Genomic DNA, 21,419 nt, shown 5'->3' on the forward strand with positions numbered 1-21,419 from the left:
CTATTTATTCTCTGCCCTTCGTCTGCAGCTGCAACATTTGTCCATTCTTGGTTTTATAAATAAATGTTGCACTCTTAATTCCTAACTGCCCCATCTTTTCACCCTAACTTCCAAATGCATTATTCCCATTTTAAACAATTGTTGTGCTACTTAAGTGTCAATGAATGCTTAAATAAACTAAAATCCCAATGTATGGCAGGGCCAGTGCTATACAGAATTGGCAGTAGCATAGAAGAATAAATTACCCTTTAGAATTAGGTTATAACACCCTCTAAATGCGACCTCAGCAGAACAAATCTCCCTCAGACAAAAACAAACGTCAAAGTGCTGTTGGATAGTGGGATATTTCTCGGCACTGAAGCCGTACTCACCAAGAAACACCCTGTTAAACGTACCATTCAACGGACTTTAACTTCAGTCTGCTGAATCACACCCTGTACGATTAAAAACTTCAAAAGTCTTCCAAAGTAGCAGAAAGTTAGCGGCATCTAACCTTCGATTCTGGAGACTGATGTGTTTTATTCCCCAATTTCAACCTATCATATTACTCTATTTTATTCAAATTAACATGCAGACAAGTTAGGCCAAATGGTCTCTTTCTGCTACGTAACAATTCTGTGATTCTGTGAAAACAATTAATTTACTTTTGTGCTGGCAGGAAATGGACGAAACCAGCCTTTTTGAAAACCCCATTATTTATTGTCATTTTGCATCTGGTATCGGAGATCCTAAGTATTTACCTGTGACGAGTTGGGAATCTCTGAATAAAATATTAGTGGAGGCTCTGGACAGCTACAATGAAATCAATGCTGTTATGAATTTGGTAAGTACATTTAAAATCACAGTGATATTAAATATCTATTTATGGGCTGCACGGTGGTACAGTGGTTATCACTGCTGTCTCATAGCGCAAGGGACCCAGGTTCGATACTGGCCTTGGGTCACTGTCTGTGCGAAACTTACATTTTCTCCTCACGTCTGTGCAATTTTTCTCTGCGTGCTCAGATTTCCTCCCACAGTCCAAAAATGTGCAGATTAGGTGGATTAGCCATGCTAAATTGCCCCATAGTGTCTAAAGATGTGTAGGTTAGGTGGGGTTACAGGGAAAGGGTGGGGGAGTGGACCTAGGTCGGCTCTTGGTAGGATTAGTATAGATTTGATGGGCTTCCTTCTGCACTGTAGGAGTTCAATGGATTCTATAAAAGTATTTGAGGATTTTTTACTTCCTAAAAGTTCCCAACAAATTTTAAACAAAATACAAAGACAGATAATTTGAAAAGGAATTGAAATAAACTGGTGGAAGCAAACCACCACTGACAAAAACAAAACTGGCAAGAAATAGCTCAGGAGGAAGCATAAGCCGACAATGAACTGAGGAACTACCTTTGGGACAAGTACACTTGATAATGAAAATACATAAACTAATATGATGCAGAGAGAAAAGAAAGTATAGTTGCTGAAATTTTGCACAATAGAGAAGTTTTTTAATATAATAAAATGTTGAGTAATCATGGTGCAGGACAATGCCATAGTCTTCTGTCATGAACTGAACTGCAGAACTAAGTGGTGACTGCAGGTTATGAATACTATATGAATACTACTATATGAATAGGGGCTGGTTTAGCACAGTGGGCTAAACAGCTGGCTGGTAATGCAGAACAATACCAGCAGCACGGTTCAATTCCCCTACCAACCTCCCGGAAAAGGTGCCGGAATGTGGCGACTAGGGGCTTTTCACAGTAACTTCATTGAAGCCTACTTGTGACAATAAGCTATTACTGTATTATTATTATGAATACTTTTTAATCTCATGACAAACATGAGCCATGTAAGATGTGAGTATTTTTCCCGATTCCAAATTATGTATGGCTTTGATTTGACATTTTGTTTATTTGTTTATCTTCTGACATTTAATACCCAATATCTTCACTCTTTTATGAATGGTAATACAGGGCAACAGCATTCTTGATGCTTGACAACCAATGTTGTGGTGGTAACAAGTGGGGATTTACTAGTGGGGTATCCACAATGGGGAAATCCCATTGACCGGCTGTCAGGATGGAGGATCCCGCTGCCGGTGGGGGGACGCCACTTACTAAATTATTGGTGCGAATGCCCTTGCAATGCTGTGCACTGTGCTGGTGACCATAGCACAGAAATAATATTGCAGCTATTGAAAAAATATCGAAAAGATCAACAAGTGTGATTGAGGGATTATTATTTTGCATGTTTACAATGCCAAGGAAAAGATTGGCAGTGATATGATTTTTGTTTTTAGGAATCTAAAGGCACTGTGTTGTTCTCTGCTTTGCTTTACCCGGGTGGCTTAAGTGTGTAGTGTTGATCAAAGAACAACAAGCTTTGTTAACAAAACTATACATTTATTTACACTACTTACTATGATTCGTTCACATTCCTAAAGTAGAAGGTTACTGTGTAAACTATGCTATCTCTAACTGCAGAACTCTCAAGTACACAACTGCTCTCTCTCTCTCATGCCTCACTATCTTCTGTCTAACTCTCCTCTTCTTCTATCTCACCCACAAGGCTCAACCCCATCCCTTACATACTTATGGGGTTAGCTCCCTCTAGTGGCTGTCAGTATACATTTCATTGACTCTTGCATTGATTTCATGTTTGATAATACCGCAAGTACTAGATAATGTAGTCTATGATCTTATTGAATGATTGCAAGGGCAGAATGTCTACTGATTCCTATTTATTTTATGTTTTTATGATTTATCTGTACATCATTCAATAAAACGATAGATCTGACATATTATTCAGCTGAGTCGTGTTTAATTAGCAAAGCTGCTGAATGAAAATCAACAGAAATTGAACCAAATGGAAAAACGTTTGCAATTTCAATAAGTAATTTATGCTTTAGAAAGCAGTATTTTTGAAGCATGCTTTGTTGAAATGTCATTTTTACAGGTTCTGTTTGAAGACGCAATGTCACATATCTGTAGGATAAACCGTATCTTGGAAGCACCCAGAGGAAATGCTTTACTTGTAGGAGTTGGTGGCAGTGGAAAGCAAAGCTTGTCTCGGTTATCGGCATATATAAGCTCCTTAAATGTTTTCCAGATCTCACTTAAGAAAGGGTACTCTGTTGCTGACCTCAAGGTATAACATTTCTCTTATTATATAAAAATATATTCTTGAGTTGATTTTAAACTTCAGGCTGGATTCTCCATCGGCGGGATCCTCCACTTCGCCAGCTGCGCACTCATGCCTGAGGATTTCCTGACGGCGTGGGGTGGGTACGCCACACCTGAAAATGGGTACGGCGGCACGGAGAATCCCGCCCCTCATCTTTTGATTCCAAATGTGTACTATGATAACCAACAAACAATAACTCCCAAAATATTTTGATATTGAACCGTACAGATTGGACAATCTGGGCACTTGAGATAAAATCCAGTAATACTCAGGGGAATAATTTTAAAAGTTAAGGACATTTGGATTGGGGTTCGAGTGAGTGGCTAAATTTATTGACAGTAGAAGCGCAAATGAAAGCCAATCGAACTTGCTGACTTCCAAATTTACTTCAATGCATTTGTAGCACTTTGCAGAGAGATGGATTACCTATCATCATATTTAAATTAGGCTATTTCAATAAGAATTTCATTTTAGGTTTAGTAATACATGCATGGATTTACTGGTCTGCCTATAACTTGCCTTGAGAAAGGAAAGTATATTCTAAAAGGTATACATATAGAAATTAGTAATTCACAGTTGTTTTCTATCATTCATTTGAAAAGTGTTTGGTGAAACTACAGAGGGTAATTTCTGTACTTTGGCGGTATTGGCACTCAGAACATCAGGATTTGAATTTGGGTGAGGAATTAAATAATTATTAGCAACAGCAATGGCCTACTGTGGGAAAACCATACAGGTGGTCATCAGGGAGGCCTTCCATGGTCACTCACCACAGCAGATATATTTGAGTGGAATGGGAGAGGGAATCTGGTCCTTGTTGATTAATTTGCAGGCTAGTATGAAGGTGACTACTTGCCTGATATGAAGAGCACCACAGTATTTCAAAAGCTGAAGAGACAATTTGCCAAGCATGGCATTCTACAATGGCTATAATGATGGACAACACCTGGTAGTTTGTCTCCAAGGGGTTCAAGGACTTTGCACACACATTGGACTTTGAACATGTTACAAGCACCCCCCCCCCCCCCCCCTTTATCCACATCAAATTGTTTGGTGAAGCATACAGTACATTCAGCAAAGCACCTCCTCAGAAAGTGCCTCCATGGCAACTCAGACACCTATGCTGCACTGCTTAGTCTGATAATAAGTCTGCGGGGGAGTAAGGTTACTCGTTTGGGCTTTGCGCCAGGTTTTATGGCTTAAGCTCATGCTCTGTTGAATCAATATATCCAATGTTTTGTAATTGCAATTTCAGCATTATTCCTTGCATGTGGGTATGGATGTCACAACTGAAATGGGGAAGATGTTGAATGTGTATATCATGCATATATTGCCATGGCCTGTGCAGGGGAAGTGATGCAGTGGTGGTGGGGGGAGTTCTCACCAGCGTGGTTACAGGCGTGGCGTGTAAGAGCTGCTGAAGATCCTTACAGTAAACCTTTGATGTTGTAGTTCTTGTCATCATTCCTACATAACCCCACAATAATTGTCCATGACATTTCTGCTCCAGTGCAGGAGCAATTTTTACAATTCATTTACAGGATATATGGCTAAGCTAACATTTATTGTCCATTGCGAATTGCTTTTGACAAGATAGCGAGCTGCCTTCTTCAACTGCTGAAGTCCCTGTGGTGTAGCCACATGATATAAGAAAGAGGGCAAAACTTACAAGGTGTTTTTGATACTATCACTGCAAAATACAATTTAATTCTGTAGTTGTTTGCTGGGAGATAAGTATTTCATACATTTATAATTTTGTCTAACAAACTTTTTAATTACCTTCAAATGAATTGAACAATCCCCAGAATACCTTAAGTATTATAATTATGTTGGGGAATCAAAACAAATAAATAATCTGTTAAATGAGTTGCAAAATTGATTTATGTTAACATTTTTGTTTGAATTAGGTAGATCTTGGTGCTCAGTATATCAATGCTGGAGTGAAAAACCAGGGAACAGTATTTCTGATGACGGATTCCCAGGTGGCAGAAGAGATATTTCTCGTGCTTATTAATGATCTTTTGGCATCTGGCGAGGTTCCAGGACTCTTTCAGGATGATGAGACTGAAAATATTATTGGAGCCATGAGAAATGAAGTTAAATTACTGGGTTTGCAGGATACCAAAGACAATTGTTGGAAGTTTTTTATAGAGAGAGTGAGGAGACAACTAAAGGTATGGTTCATGGAATATTTGTGGTTTTTTAAAAAAATTCTATCGTTAACTACTCATGTTGTTAAATACAGGAAACAAAGTCAAGTGCTATCTTCAAATGGAAGAGATTGGAGAATGGCAGCTAGATTAGAATACACAGAAATAATTCAGCCACATTTCACTCTTTTAGCTTTCAATAGTATTTTTATCAAACTTGTGGAAATTTGAGAAGCAGAGAGGAGAGGTACATCTCATTGCAGCACAGGTGTTTCTCCATTATAGACTGCAGCTGGAAGATCAAAAACTGTGACTACAGCGCCACCATTGGTAGCGAGATGTAATTAAAGGTTATATGAGCAGCTTCTTCTATGATGTGGACACCATACCACAGGCAATGCATACTGATGTATAATATTACTAGTTTATGTTCCATAATATTGCAAATGGTAATTTTCTGAATGGTCATTATTTTACCTGCTCTTAACTGTCTATCCTCTATGGCTTTTGTCTCTTTCTTTTCTGTATTTCTCTCTCAAAAGCTCTTTTTGCTTCTGTCTCTCTTTTACCTCCTTTTTTCCCTTTAGGTGGAATACAAAGAATTGCAGAGAATAAATCTACCAATGGCTTTGGTCGGTGGGTGGGGGGAGGGACTGTGCCAAAATTGTAACCCAAAGCTGCTTGTTTTACATATTATCTACAATCACTCATTTTCTACCACATCCTTCACTCCAATTAACTTGCTAAGAAGAGTGGTGAAACCCTGCTCATCTGCAGACAACTCCCATCAATTCCCTTCCTTAAACAGGCTTTGGTACTGTCATAATATCCTCTCATGTATATAATGAGATGCAGGCAGGCAGTGATTGTCACATAGGATGACCAGTAAGCATACAACACAGCACAGCCAATCACCACACAGGACACTACCACTATAAAGCCAGAGGGCACTAGGTTTCCCACTCTCTCGGGACCCAGCTACTGAGACAGTCAGAGTCCACGAGCTAGCAAGCACAAACACCATGCGGTAGCTAGTAAGTCTGGTCAGGCTACTACAAGGTCACTAGTCAGATCAGTATAGTGTCAACCCACAGCTGAATATGTACAGCAGTTCATCTAGTTGAATAAAACAGTGTTGGATCTTCCCCTGTGTTAGACGTCTGTTTCTAACTTCCCTGCATCGAGTGCAGTCCACATCGAACCAACCTGCCTAACACATCATGGTACCAGAGTGATATTGATCTTGACGGACCTACCTCGAGTGAATCAGCAAGCAGCCATCCAGTGAAATGGAAAACATCCAGCCTCCACCGCAACTCCGGATCTCCGGCAACATCGAGGAGAGTGGCCGTTTTGCGCGCTTTTCTTGGATCCCTGCGCATGCACGCCACGACCGAGTGGACGACGAGACCGAAAAGCCGACTGCGCAGGTGTGTACGTCAGCCGACCGCACTGCGCACGTGCGATGTCGCACGGATCGCGCTGACGTCAGCGTCGTGATGTGTCCGAATTGTGGCTCCGCCTACTTAAAGCGGCAATGTCCGGCAAGAGGACGCCGATGTCTCCAGTGTGGCAAGCTTGGCCACTACGCAGCCCTCTGCAGATCCGCTCCACCGCTCAGCAGCCACCGATCCCAGCTGCGGCGCAGAAGTATCCGCTCAATACAGCAAGGCATGCCAGATTCTGATCCCAACAGCCCAACGGACCCTGATGCTGACTGCCTCAAGTCTCCATATCGGGTGGGCATCATAACCACACATGAGCTGGCCTCCACCACACCTGCGCAACGCCTCTCGATCCTCAGTGTGGATCCTGACGACGAGTGGTGTGCTGTCCTCACAGTTAACAAGGCTCGCATCCGATTTAAACTGGACACCGGCGCATCTGCAAAACTCATCTCACAATCCGACCTCGACACCATCCGGGCCCGACCAACCATTCTTCCACCGGCCTGCCAGCTCCTTGACTACAATGGCAATGCCATAGCTGCCAGTGGCTCGTGTCAACGAGGGGTATCCAACAAGGCGATCAAGGCAACGTTACGATTTGAAATCGTCAGGCCTGACAGGGCGTCCCTGCTCGGTGCTCGCGCCTGCAAGCTCCTGAACCTGGTTCAGTGAGTCCACACCATGTCATCGTCACCGGCGACGGCCTCACCCGATGGAAATTTGCAAGCCGACATAGACGACATTATCACACAGTACCACAGTGTATTCGATGGGATGGGCACACTCCCTTATCGATACAAAATACGGCTGAAGCCGAACGCCACCCCTGTAATCCATGCGCCACGCCGGGTGCCGGCGCCCCTCAAGGATAGTCTGAAAAAGCAACTACAGGACCTCCAAGACCAGGGTATCATCTCGAAGGTCACGGAGCCAACAGACTGGGTCAGCTCCATGGTCTGCATAAAGAAGCCATCAGGGGAGCTCTGCATTTGCATTGATCCCAAGGATCTAAACTGCAGCATCATGCGGGAGCACTACCCGATCCCGAAGCGTGAAGGGTTAACCAGTGAGATGGCTCATGCCAAATTCTTCACTAAGCTGGACGCCTCCCGGGGTTTTTGGCAAATACAGCTGGACGCGTCCAGTCGCAAGCTGTGCACGTTCAACACCCCGTTCGGCCGCTACTGTTACAACCGCATGCCTTTCGGTATCATACCTGCCTCCAAAGTGTTTCATCGCATCATGGAGCAGATGATGGAGGGCATCGAGGGGTACGAGTATACGTGGACGACGTGATCATCTGGTCCACAACGCCCCAGGAACACATCGCTCGCCTCAAGCAGGTCTTCCAACGAATTCATGAACGTGGTCTCCAGCTCAACAGGGCCAAGTGCTCATTTGGTCAATCTGATATAAGTTTCTAGGCGACCACATCGCGCAGCAGGGTGTGCGGCCAGACGGTGACAAGGTCTTGGCGATCAACGCCATGAAGACCCCGGAGAACAAGAAGGCGGTCCTCCGCTTCCTCGGGATGGTCAACTTTCTCAGGAAATTCATTCCCAATATGGCATCCCACACCACGGTCCTCCGCCATCTCATCAAGAAGTCAACGGAATTCCAGTGGCTGCCAACACATGTAGCGAAATGGCGTGAGCTGAAGGCAAAGCTCACCAAAGCCCCAGTTCTAGTGCTTCGACCCAACCAAGGAAACCAAGATATCAACTGATGCAAACCAGGACTGCATTGGGGCGGTGCTCCTCCAGTGAAATGACTCCTCGTCCTGGGCTCCAGTGGCATATGCCTCCAGGGCCATGACGCCCGCTGAGCAACGGTATGCCCAGATCAAAAAGGAGTGTCTGGGTCTCCTGACAGGAATAGTCAAGTTTCATGACGACCTTTAAGGCCTGCTGAAATTCACGGTGGAAACGGACCACAGGCCTCCAGTCCACATAATCCAGAAGGATTTAAATGACATGACACCTCGGTTACAGCGAATTCTTCTTCGACTCCGCCGCTATGACTTCGAACTTGTCTACACGCCAGGCAAAGAGCTGATCATTGCAGATGCCCTATCCCAGTCCATCACCACACCATGTGAACAAGGTGACTTAATCTGCCACATAGAAGCGCAAGTGCAATTGTGTGCCACCAACCTCACAGCCTCTGACAAACGGGTGGTCCAAATTCGTGAGGAAACAGCCACGGATCCTTTACTGCAGCGTGTGATGCAGCACCTTACCCATGGCTGGCGGAAGGGACAATGTCCCCAATTCTTTAATGTTAAAGATGAGCTGACGGTTGTGGAGGGAATCCTTCTGAAACTCGACAGGATCGTTATTCCTCTAGGCATGCAGGCTCTGGTGCTGGGTCAACTCCATGAGGGTCACCTTGGAGTCGAGAAATGCTGACGCAGAGCTCGGGAGGCGGTTGACTGGCCGGGCATTAACCACGATATTGCCAACACGGTCCTCAACTGCCCCAGAAGTTTCAACTGGCCCAACCCAAGGAAACACTGCAACAGCACAAGATCGTGACCTCTCCATGGTCCAAAGTAGGTGTAGACCTTTTTCACGCAAAGGGGCGTGACTAGGTACTCCTGGTCGACTACTTCTCCAGTTACCCAGAAGTGGTGAAACTCTCCGACCTCGCGTCGAATGTGGTCATCAAAGCCTGCAAAGAAATGTTCGCTAGGCACGGGATACCACTCACAGTAATGAGCGACAACGGTCCACGTTTTTACAGCCAAGAATGGTCTGATTTTGCACAGTCCTACAACTTCCGTCACGTTACCTCCAGTCACCACTACCCGCAATCAAACGGGAAAGCCGAGAAGGGGGTCCATATTGTCAAGCGGTTGCTGTACAAAGCTGCACACTCAGGCTCCGACATCAACCTGGCAATGCTGGCATACAGGGCAACCCCACTATCCACTGGGTTGTCTCCAGCGCAGATGCTCATGAATTGCACTCTGAGGACCACAGTTCCAGCCATCCATGTTCCAGACCCTGACCACCTCACGGTACTACACGGTGCAGCAGTCCTGGGACCAACAGAAGGCCACATATGATGCTCATGCCATGGATTTACATGCGCTGGCTCCAGCCGATCATGTTCGCTTGCTTGAGGGCGATTGGTCAGCCACAGCTGTTGTTGTCAAACAAGTTGTCCCGAGGTCTTTCATTGTTCGCATGGCTGATGGCTCCCTGCTACGGCGCAACAGACGTGCATTGCGAAGAGTTCCACGCCCACCACCTGACCGCAGTGCTCCCGCCGGCTATCATGCTTCCTCCGGACGTACCCTGCCACGAGGCCACCGATCTGCCAGCGATCCTGCCGGCCCACGTGACCACCGCAATGGCAGCGATCCCACCTCTCCACGTGCAGGCGGCTCCTGATCCACCTTTGCGGCGATTGACAAGAATTCGTCGCCCGCCACAAAGACTGAATCTGTAGACTTAACTTTTGTAAATTTTTGTGACTGAATCCATCGATTTAACTCTTGTAAGTATTGCTTAGTTTGCCATGTATCTGCACTATCGACACCTTCCCATGTATATACGTTTGTTCCATCACCGTTTGTATATAGTCAGGTATATATATGTACACACACCTCAGTATTTATTTAACTCAAAAACAACAAGAGGGGGGAGACGTCAAAATATCCACTCATGTATATAATGAGATGCAGACAGGCAGTGATTGACACATAGGATGACCAGTAAGCATACAACACAGCACAGCCAATCACCACACAGGACACTACCACTATAAAGCCAGAGGGCACTAGGTTTCCCACTCTCTCGGGACCCAGCTACTGAGACATTCAGAGTCCATGAGCTAGCAAGCACAAACACCTTGCGGTAGCTAGTAAGTCTGGTCAGGCTACTACAAAGTCACTGGTCAGATCAGTATAGTGTCGACCTACAGCTGAATATGTACAGCAGTTCATCTAGTTGAATAAAACAGTGTTGGATCTTCTCCTGTGTTAGACGTCTGTTTCTAACTTCCCTGCATCGAGTGCAGTCCACATCGAACAAACCTGCCTAACACATCAGGTACTTTATGTAAAATTATATTTATTTGAAAGAAAAATTATAATTAGGAAAATACTACCTGCCATTCGCCTTCACTAAAATGTAGGCTTTCAAATGTACTGAATTGGCTGCCTTCAAAATCTAGGTGCTTTGTCTTTGAAAATTGAATTAATGTTAAGCAAAACAAAAATTTCTCTCCCCCTCTTTCCTTTTATCTCTCTCTCTTTTCCTCTTTCTCTGACACCAGTCTTTGTCTTTCAGCTTTGTCAATCACAGCTTTAGGCAAAATTGATTATCAAGCCTAAGCACAGGCCTTTGGGAGAGGCTGAGGCCTTCACAAAAATGTTAATATATGCAAAAAGGCTCATCAGAACTTTAACTATATTTGTTGTTATTTACTAACCAATCGTGTCCAAATGAAAGTTAATTTTATACTGCATTGATCTACAAAAGTTTCCACACCACTAGCATTAGACTGACTGGCTTGTAGTCTCCTGGTTCATTCTACCCCTCTTTGGGACAGGGTGTAATGTTTCCAACTATAGTAATCCAGGAGACCCAAAGGAGGAGGTTAAACCAAATGTATTTTAACTCAAAAGTAAAGCTGCACCCGTGGCATGCAACACTAGTGTCTGGACCTGGGACGAAAAGGAACTCGCAGTCCGCATCTGAGTCAGTATTTAAAAGATAACTAGCACCACTGGACGGATCACTGCCCGTTACCATGCGAACACGTACTCTACGAGACCCACAGGGTGATGAATGAGTGATCCGTCATGATCCTTCTGAGGGTTATCACATCCCCCCCAACCGCCCCTCCCCCCCCCCTCCCAGTCCCTATCCTCCCCCTCACTCCCGTGCCCACCTGGCCTCTTGTGCAACTTCATAAACAGCCTTGAGTCTATCCCTCAGTGGAGTCAGATCGAGGGGCGTAAAGTGTATGAGGGATCATCACTTCCTTGCTGGTCGTCGAAGGGCCACTAATGGAGGTTCTACCCCAACATAGATTTCCAGCTGCAAGTCCATTACCTCAGTTTCCATGTCGGAGCCTGAGTCCTCATCCTCCCAGAGGACGACCCTTGGGTGTACCATGGGTTTAGTCTCTTGCCTGGTGGTAGGTTCCAAAGACATTGAGGGTGTCACTCCACCTGGAGTAGTCTCTGCAGTCGAGGGTTTTTTGCTCTGAAAATGCTCCACGTGCTTTTTTATGGTCCTCTCTCTGGTCTTGACTTCATATGACACAAGGTCAGTCTTCTCAACTATCACTCTTGGGATCCAAGGGCACCTGTCTCCGAAATTGGGAATATGAACTGTATCTCCAGTCCTGAAAGTCCTATTGCATTGTCGGGTGTCATAATTGTTTTTATGAGCCTCCTGCTTTGACTCCACTTTCCTACTTAAGTTAGGAACAGTAGACTGAGCCTGGTCCGAAGACGCCAGCCCATCAGCAATTCTGCTGGTGCAACCATCATCATCACATGTGGCATGCTCCTGTAGTTGAAAAGGTATCAAGCCAGTTTGGCTTTGAGTGAGCCAGCGGTCTGTTTCTTCATACTGTTTTTAAACATTTGGACAGTCCATTTGGCCAAAACATGAGAAGAAGGGTGATGGGGCTCAATCCAATATGTGTTTCATTTCCTTGAGGGTCCTGTTGTGATCACGAGTGATAAATGATTGGAGTTTTTCTGCAGTGGCACTGAAAGTCATGGAGGACATCCGATATGTGTCCATCCATATAGAATAGATATCGACCAAGATTAAAACATTGACCCACATAAGGCCTGGCGATATCTACATGTACCTGTATCCAAGGGCTGCCTGGCAATTCCCACCGGTAGTGCGAGGCCAATGGTGGGAGCTTCTGATTCTCCTGATATGATGGGTACTGTTTTACCAAACTTTCCAAGTTGGAATCAAGCTCTGGTCACCAGACCTAGCTCCTTGCAAACATCTTCACCTTGGAGACTCTTGGGTGACCACCGAGGAGCATCTTCAAGAAGGGGCACTGGCCAGCATAAGGGACAACCACTCGGGCTCCCCACAGGATGTTGCCATCTTTCATGCTGATTTTTTGATGTTTAGACTGAAAAGGCTTCAGGTCCTCTATAGGGTGTCCTTGAATTCCATCGTTTAGGATCACGGGACATAGTTTTGTCAATGTTGGGGGTCTTTCTAGGTACATTTCTGGCTCTGCCTGGTGGTCACAGGCAGGGTGTCCATAAAGTTTGAAGTCATGATGACCTTGTCTATTCTCCGTGAAGGGGGCAAGCTTGTGGGTGACTCAGGGCATCAGCATTGACTATGTGCATTCCTGGGCAGTGCTCAAAGCATTTGTATGCTGTCAACAAGTGTACCCAGCGCTGAATGCGAGCTGAGGCAATGAGTGGGATCACCTGTCCTCCTTAAAGAGGTCTAACAGGGGTTTATGGTCCATGATTATTGTAAGGTGTCAGCTGTAGACATATGGATGAAGTTTCTGTACTCCGAATATCATGGCCAGACCCTTTTCGATGTCATAGAATCCCTACAGTGCAGAAGGACGCCATTCAGCCCATCAAGTCTGCACCAACTCTCTGAAAGTGCGCCCTACTTAGGCCCAATCCCCACCCCACCTAGGAGCAATTTAGCGTATATCAGTAGCAGGGTTGGCTCTGTACTGTCAGAGGAGAAAGGGGAATAAGCAGGCTGAATCTCATAGCCACACCCAGCTGGAAATGGAAGTTCTCCCAAAAGCAAGTTTGTGCTAAAAGCTGCTATTTTGTAAACCTCAAAGATTCTACGCTGAACCCAAGAAGCAGGCTTCTTAAATAATGATTGATTGTCTGTGGTAACTATTTTCTGGATTTGGCTTATAAAGATAAACCTTATGGGGTGATGTTTCAGGGCAAAGGACATTCATAGAATAATAGAATTCCTACAGTGTAAGAGAAGTCATTTGGCCCATCCACTCTGCACTGGCCCTCTGAAAGAGCACCCAATTCAGGACCACTCCCCCACCTAACCTGCTCATCTTTGGACATGAAGGAGCAATTTTAGCAAGGCCAAACCACCTAACCTGCAAATATTTGGATTATGGGAGGAAACCAGAGCACCCGGAGGAAACCCACGTACGCAGATATGGGGAGAAAGAGCAAATTCCACATAGTCACCCAAGGCCAGAATTGAACCCAGGTCCCTTGTGAGGCAGCCGTGCTAACCACTGTGACACAGTGACGCCCCAAGTAGATAAATTGGAACAGGGTTAATTAAAGTATCCTTTGTGCGTGTTGCCATTACTGTAGTTAATTGAGTTTTGTATTGTGGCCTTTTTTTTTGTATGTGTTTTACAGCTCTTTAGTTTGAATGATTACAACGAGACTGGGCTTTTCCTCATTTGTTTGCGTATCTTTCCTCACATTGTATGAAATTTCAAAATAAACAATTAAGGACCGGTGTTCAAAGTTACCCTGTGGGATTCTCCGTTGGCTGACGCCGAAATTGCGAAGCGCGATTGGGCGGAGAATAGGTTCTGACGCTAAAATCGCAGTGACTGCCAAATCGCAATTCTTTGTCAATCCGACAGCTGCGTCAATGCGGTCCAGAACGTACAATATACACCGTTTGCATATCATTAGCGGCCTGGCCTGGTATTCTCCAAGCCTCCACGATGCTACGCCTCCGATGGGCCAAGTTCCTGACCGCGACGTTCACTTAGGCATGTAAAAGTCGGGAAATTGGCGTTGTAGCTGCTGAGGAAGAGAGAGGGGGTATGGAGAGTGTCCAACATCGCCATAGTTTGCTGGCAGTTGTGCCACTGGCCGGGGGGCTTCTGCCAGGGCCGGGTGGGAGTAGCGGGGGGTGGCCAGGAGGTGGGCTGTGGGGTCGGGGTGGACAGAGACAGAACACCATTGCCATAGCCAGAAAGGCAGCCATGCAGCTGTACACGCCGCTGGTAGCCCACTGTGTATAGGCGCAGGCCACGGGTCATATAGGTGTCCCCCCCAGCATTGCCCCAGGTGCCCTCTGGCCCCAACTGACCCATCAGCTGTATGGGTGTGCTCCAGCACAACCAGTGCCATCTTGTTGGCTGGGATGAGTGTGTGTGAAGAGTGTAATGTGTATATGCGGCTGCAGCTCGTCAGCCTCCCGAGAGTCAATCATTGACCCGGCAAATCCCCCACCGTTTTTCATTGAAATCGATTGTGTTCCACGTGGTGCCGGTGCTAGCCCCTCCATAGTTGTCATGAAAGTCCATGAATAGGGCAGCATGGTGGCACAGTTGTTAGCACTGCTGCCTCACGGTGCTGAGGTCCCAGGTTCGATCTCAGCTCTGGGTCACTGTCCGTGTGGAGTTTGCACATTCTCCCTCTGTTTGCGTGGGTTTCGCCCCCACAACCCAAAGATGTGCAGGGTAGGTGGATTGGCCACGCTAAATTGCCCCTTTATTGGAAAAAATGAATTGGATACTCCAAATTTAAAAAAAAAAAATGTTTTAAATGGAAGTCCATGAATTCTGCGTCGGCATCAACTCTTAGGGCTGGATTCTCCGATTTTGAGGCTATGCCTGGAGCATGTGTCTAGTCTTACGACCAAAAAGTCGATGACGCCCCCGCACCAATGCTCCACCCGGTGGGGGGCTAACAGCCGAGCCACGTAGAGCCCCCGGCTTTACCTGCAGATACGGTTGGAGAATTACCAGATCCATGGCAACGCATGCTCATGGCGGTGACCTACAGAGGCCGCCCCGTATAACATGCCGCTGCCGCTGCGGACCCAGCTTGCCAGATAGTGCCCCGCTGTAGCCCCCGTCGCCACCCTTGGACCACCCACCAGTAGTCCCGCCAGCCCCCGCCGAAGCCCCCCCCCCACCCCCCGGCCAGCGGAACGTCGCCCTCTCCCCCGACTGTGGCGGCGCTGTACAGTCCCCAGTCGCCACGCGAGGTCCCTGAAAACTGTGAGCACACGTATCCCGCGCCATTGGGAAGGAGACCCATCGGTGTCGGAGTATCGGGGGGAGGACCTCAGGTGACGTCCTGAGGCTGTCCCAACGGCGTGCGGCGTACTCAGTGATGATGCCGTTTTGAGGGGACGGAGCATCTGAAAACAGCGCCACCGCCCCGATTTCGCCGTAAACACGGATTCTCTGGCCAATCGCCGAACGCGATTTTGGGGTCGGCAATTGGAGAATCCACCCCGTAATCTCAGGAACGGAGAATCCCGCCCCTTGTATCTAACACCAGTGGGATTCTTAACATAAAGCAAGTTACATGCCTACAAAACCCTAGACAAAAATTGAAACAAACCTAACTGCCTCACCAACTGGCTAAATGATAGAAGGAAATATGAATTAAGTTCTTTATGGACTGTATCGGACATTTTGCCTGTATTCATGTAAAGCTACCAGTTTTCTTTTTTAATTTATAGTTTTTGGGGATAATGAATCAAATATTATTGGAATTCTTATTTCAAGTCTTTTTCTTTAATCCAATATAAATAATTATGAATCCATAAGGTGAGCGAGCAAAGATCTTCTTTGTTAAGTTGTTGTGTTGTTTTGGAATGATAAAAACATCAGTAAGAGACCAAATTTTAAAATTGTGAGTGCATTCTAAATATTCAACTGAAACCCATAATTGCTTTGATTCATTTTTAATTAGAAGGTAATTGTAAGTTTTAATTCTTTACAACTAACAAATTACAGCAGTGATTTTCTTTTTAAAAGTGTCAATTTGTTTTGGATTTTGCAGGTTGTTTTGTGTTTTTCACCTGTGGGTTCAATTTTACGAGTGCGTGCTCGAAAGTTTCCTGCTTTGGTAAACTGCACATCTATAGACTGGTTCAATGAGTGGCCAGAAGAAGCTTTGATATCTGTGAGTCAGCGTTTCCTTGAGGAAACTGAGGGTATTGAGGTAAGAAAGTTTGGCAGCTTTTATTTTTATGTAGTTCTACCTCTCCATCATTCCAACTGGTGTACAGCATCAGTATTCTATTTGATGTTGAACTTCAAGACCCCTCTTGTGTCCATTACCAAAACCGTTATACTCATCACCATATTATTATAAATCTTTCCCCTTTATTTCACTCTGAAAGCATACACTGTGGGCGCGACATAACGGCTGAGTCATGCCAGGCGCGTATCCACGGTTAGATTGTGGGAGAGGCCGAAATCAAGAATCGCGCCAGGCACTGATTGGTTTCCGACTTAACTGGCCCATTCCTGTTGGCGAGATCTGGATCCCTCAGGGACGTGGTGAGAAACCAATAATCACCAGTTAAGGCCAATCTCAATCCCATTAACGGGAAGGACCCCCTATCGAATGGCCCCATGTGACCTAACCAGATCCCCAGCAAGTGGTCACGTGGGCACCCTAAAGCTAGAGCAGTGGTTGCTATGGGGATTGGAGGAGGTGAGTAGTCATCTTGAAAATAGGGTAATCAGCCCGGCTGCACAGGGGCTGCTGCCCCAGTGTTCGGACGGATGGGGGAGGCAGATGGAGGAGGCGGATGGGGGAGTCCTCAGGGGGTTGGGCCTGGCCAGGGGGTCGGCCGCCATCAGTGGGAGGGTTGCTCCTGGGCTGGGGGGGAGGGGACAAGGGGCACAGCGCCCGTGGTCCAACATGCCACCCCCTGGATCCTGTATACACATACAAGGGGTAACTTCAGCTGCTGCCTGTCCGTCCCACTGAACACCCCCATTCGCACCACACAAATGCAGGCAATATCCATCTCCTACAAGAGAGGGTCTAACCATCACCCTTTGACATTCAATGGCATTACCATCGCTGAATACTCCACAATCAACATCCTGGGGGTTACCACTGATCAGAAACTGAACTGGGCCAGCCATATTAATACTGTGGCCACCAGGCACGTCAAAGGCTAGGAATACTACAGGGAGTAATTCACCTCCTGACGCCCCCCCCCCCCCCCCCCCCCCCCCCCCCGCCCCCGCCCCCCCTCCCCCTCGCCCAAAAGCCTGTCCAGCATCTACAAGGCACAAGTCAGGAATGTAATGGTATACTCTCCACTTACCTGGATGAATGCAGCTCCAACAACACTCAAGAAGCTCAACACCATCCAGGACAAATCAGCCCACTTGATTGCTCCCCCTTTCTCAAATATTCAAACCCTCCACCACCAACGAACAGTACCATCTCCAAGATGCACTGCCGTAACTCACCAAGGTTCCTCAGACAGCACCTTCCAAACCCATGACCATTACCATCTAGAAAGACAAGAGCAGCAGATACCTAGGAACAGCCTCTGTGATGTAGATGTCAGTACGCCAGACACAACACCATCCTTGTCAGCTGATTTGATCATAAGGTCAAGGCTAGACCTAAGAGAATGGAGTGCATTCAGAAGAAGACAGGTTAGAGTGAGTGAGAGGGGCAGAGAAATTCAGATAGCTGATGTTGTGCTGGTAGTTCCCAATGAAAAGAGCAGGTAAGAGGTCTAATGGTGGGCTCTAGGTAGAGGGAGAATTTTCAGGGAGGGACAATACTGGAGGAAAGTGAAAGGGCCCATTGAACGGGGGAGGACTCCTACCCAAAGAAGGAGACAGAAGTGATGGAAGAACAGTTCAGCATAATGCCAAGTAGAAAATTCATTGTGGCTATGTAAGGGGGTGAGATTAAGGCCTTTGCTGAATACAGAACATTTAGCATCATAGAGGAGCAGGTCAGTGGGTATGGTGAATAAAGGGCAAGGGATGTGATGAGAAGGAATGGGGTCAGAGGCACGGGAAGGTGTGGGGATCCCAGATGGGTTTGGTGTCAGTACTTTGTTGGGGCTTGCGTTCCTTAACACATGAAAGGAACAGTAAATGCTTCTTGTTAAAGCATTGGGTGAGACAAAGAATAAAATGGAAATTTGGGGACAAGAACAGCTTTGAGAGAGTGCGTCAGTGTTGCTGGAGAAAGAGGTCAAGTGTGCACACATGACGGTGCATGGCACTGGGTGTAATCTCAGAATGCGGCAAGAACAGCAGTCCGAGGAACGTTGCATATCTCAGAGACATCTGGAACCCTGGATGAATTCAAAACATGAGGGATGGAACTTCAGTTGGAATCCACGTGTCGTGAGTCAGAGACGGAGACAGTCGCTGAGGGAGGAAATGTGGCCGTGGAAGCGAGTTTTGATAAATACAAGTTTCTGAAAAAGAGCCAAAGAGACTCAAAACATTAACTCTCTTACTCTCTCCCTACAGATGCTGCCAGACCTGCTGAGTTTTTTCAGCATTCTGTTTTTTTTAACCAGACTATTACCTGGGATGGGCAGGTTAGTTTATGAGGAAAGATTGGACAGGCTAGGCTTGTATGCGCTGGAGTTTAGATGAGTAAGAGGTAGCTTGATTTAAACATATAAGATCCTGAGGGGTCTTGACAGAGTGGATGTGGGGAGGATGTTTCCTTTAGTGGGAGAATGTAGAACTAGGGATCACCGTATAAAAATAAGGGCTCGCCCATTTAAAATTAGGCAAAAATTGTTTCTCTGAGGGTCGTGGGTCTTTGAAACTCTCTTCCTGAAAAAGTGGCAGAAGCAGGAGGCAATTGTGTAGACAAAAGTTTAAGTCCGCAGATGGGCATATTTGGTGGGGTGTTTCCTGACGGCACCAGCGCTGAGAATCTCCCCGCTGTTTGATGGCACTTTGCTGCTTTTTGTGCCTCGGGCAGTTTCTCCTCGCCGAGGCTGCACTTGGAGAGATTTCCTGCTGGCGAGCTGATCTCGGCAGCAGGAGCGGCTGTTTGCAGAACGGGACGCCATTTTGAGCGGCAGCCCTGATCTCTCCCCCTTCTTTAAAACCCCCCCTCCTGCTTTCTGGACTCCAATTGGCAAAATCCCTCCAAAACCTCACCCCTGAGACTGCCAACCTGGCATCCTTGCACTGCCAGCATGGCAAGCTGGCAGTACCCCTGGCACCCTGGCAGTGCCACCCAGTCAATGCCAGGATGCAAGGCTAGCTGTGCCAAAATGCCCAAGTGCTAGGGGGAGTGGCACAATACCACACGATTGCTGAATCACGTCCAGAATCTTTGAATATTTTAAGGCAGCGGTGGATAGATTTTTGGTAAACAAGGAGTTGATAGGTTAACAGGATATATAGGCAAGTTGCCGATTTGAAGTTACGATCAGATCAGCCATGCTCTTTTTAAATGGCAGAGAGCGAATTGGCCTACTCTGGCTCCTTTTTCGTATGTTTGTGTACCATTTACCTGAGGAATGCTGAACAGAATGAATGGGAACTGCAACAAAATCAAGGCCAAGAGACTGAGGAGTTCAAATAATGCATTTCTTTCATTGAAATAAACATCTTTATAATGCAATTAACGTGGTTATACACTCCCAAGTGACTGCCCTTGAGCAACAGTTAGGTTTATCTCATTCAGTCCCGCTCACTCCTATGTAGTGCAGCCTATGTGCCTTCAGCAGACCTGGAAAAACCTTCTTGTTCCCTTGTTCTTTTTTTAAAATATATTTTATTCAAAATTTTTTGTCCAAACAAAACAATACAAAGGTTTTCCTTTTTACAACAATAAAACAGTATAAATAACAGTGGCCGTTTTAACAAATAAATAAATAATATATAAACTAAATGGCAACTGCCATATCAAAAATAATAACTCTCCAAAAATAAAATCAAGCAATCCAATATACATAACCTGGTACAAATATCTATACACAAACATCCCTGAGGACCCGCCCGGCCCCCCCCCCCCCCCCCCCGCCCCCCGCCTCCCCCCTGGGTTGCTGCTGCTACCTTCCCATTTCCTTTATCGTTCTGCGAGGTAGTCAATGAACGGTTGTCACCGCCTGGTGAACCCTTGAGCCGAACCCCTTAGTACAAACTTTATCCGTTCTAGTTTTATAAACCCTGCCATGTCATTTATCCAGGTCTCCACGCCCGGGGGTTTGGCTTCCTTCCACATAAGCAATATCCTTCGCCGGGCTACTAGGGACGCAAAGGCCAAAACATCAGCCTCTCTCTCCTCCTGCACTCCCGGCTCTTCTGCAACCCCAAATATTGCCAACCCCCAGCCTGGCTCGACCCGGACCCCCACCACCTTCAAAAGCACCTTTGCCACCCCCACCCAGAACCCCTGCAGTGCCGGGCATGACCAAAACATGTGGGTGTGGTTTGCTGGGCTTCTCGAGCATCTCCCACACCTATCCTCTACCCCGAAAAATTTACTGAGCCTTGCTCCGGTCATATGCGCCCTGTGTAAAACCTTGAATTGTATCAGGCTTAGCCTGGCGCACGAGGACGACGAGTTTACCCTACGTAGGGCATCAGCCCACAGCCCCTCCTCAATCTCTTCCCCCAGCTCTTCTTCCCATTTCCCCTTCAGCTCATCCACCATGATCGCCCCCTCGTCCCTCATTTCCCTGTATATATCCGACACCCTGCCATCCCCCACCCATGTCCCTGAGATCACTCTATCTTGAATCTCCTGCATCGGGAGCTGCGGGAATTCCCTCACCTGCTGCCTCGCAAAAGCCCTCAGTAGCATATACCGAAATGCATTCCCTTGGGGCAACCCATATTTGGCTTCCTTCCACATAAGCAATATCCTTCGCCGGGCTACTAGGGACGCAAAGGCCAAAACATCAGCCTCTCTCTCCTCCTGCACTCCCGGCTCTTCTGC

The 21,419-nt window shown here is 46.6% G+C and overlaps 1 protein-coding gene across 1 annotated transcript in view; it reads left to right on the plus strand.

Annotated features, from left to right (window-relative positions):
* The window catches only part of LOC140395604 (dynein axonemal heavy chain 17-like), an 896,966-nt gene that overhangs the window by 645,324 nt on the left and 230,223 nt on the right, over positions 1-21,419 (plus strand). The window contains exons 53-56 of the mRNA XM_072483576.1: positions 659-823; positions 2,935-3,126; positions 5,070-5,336; positions 16,521-16,682. Of these exons, the coding sequence (XP_072339677.1) occupies positions 659-823; positions 2,935-3,126; positions 5,070-5,336; positions 16,521-16,682 (786 nt within the window). The remainder of the gene's footprint in view (positions 1-658; positions 824-2,934; positions 3,127-5,069; positions 5,337-16,520; positions 16,683-21,419) is intronic.

This window comes from Scyliorhinus torazame, chromosome 18 (genome assembly GCF_047496885.1).
Source record: "Scyliorhinus torazame isolate Kashiwa2021f chromosome 18, sScyTor2.1, whole genome shotgun sequence".
NCBI lineage: Eukaryota > Metazoa > Chordata > Chondrichthyes > Carcharhiniformes > Scyliorhinidae > Scyliorhinus > Scyliorhinus torazame.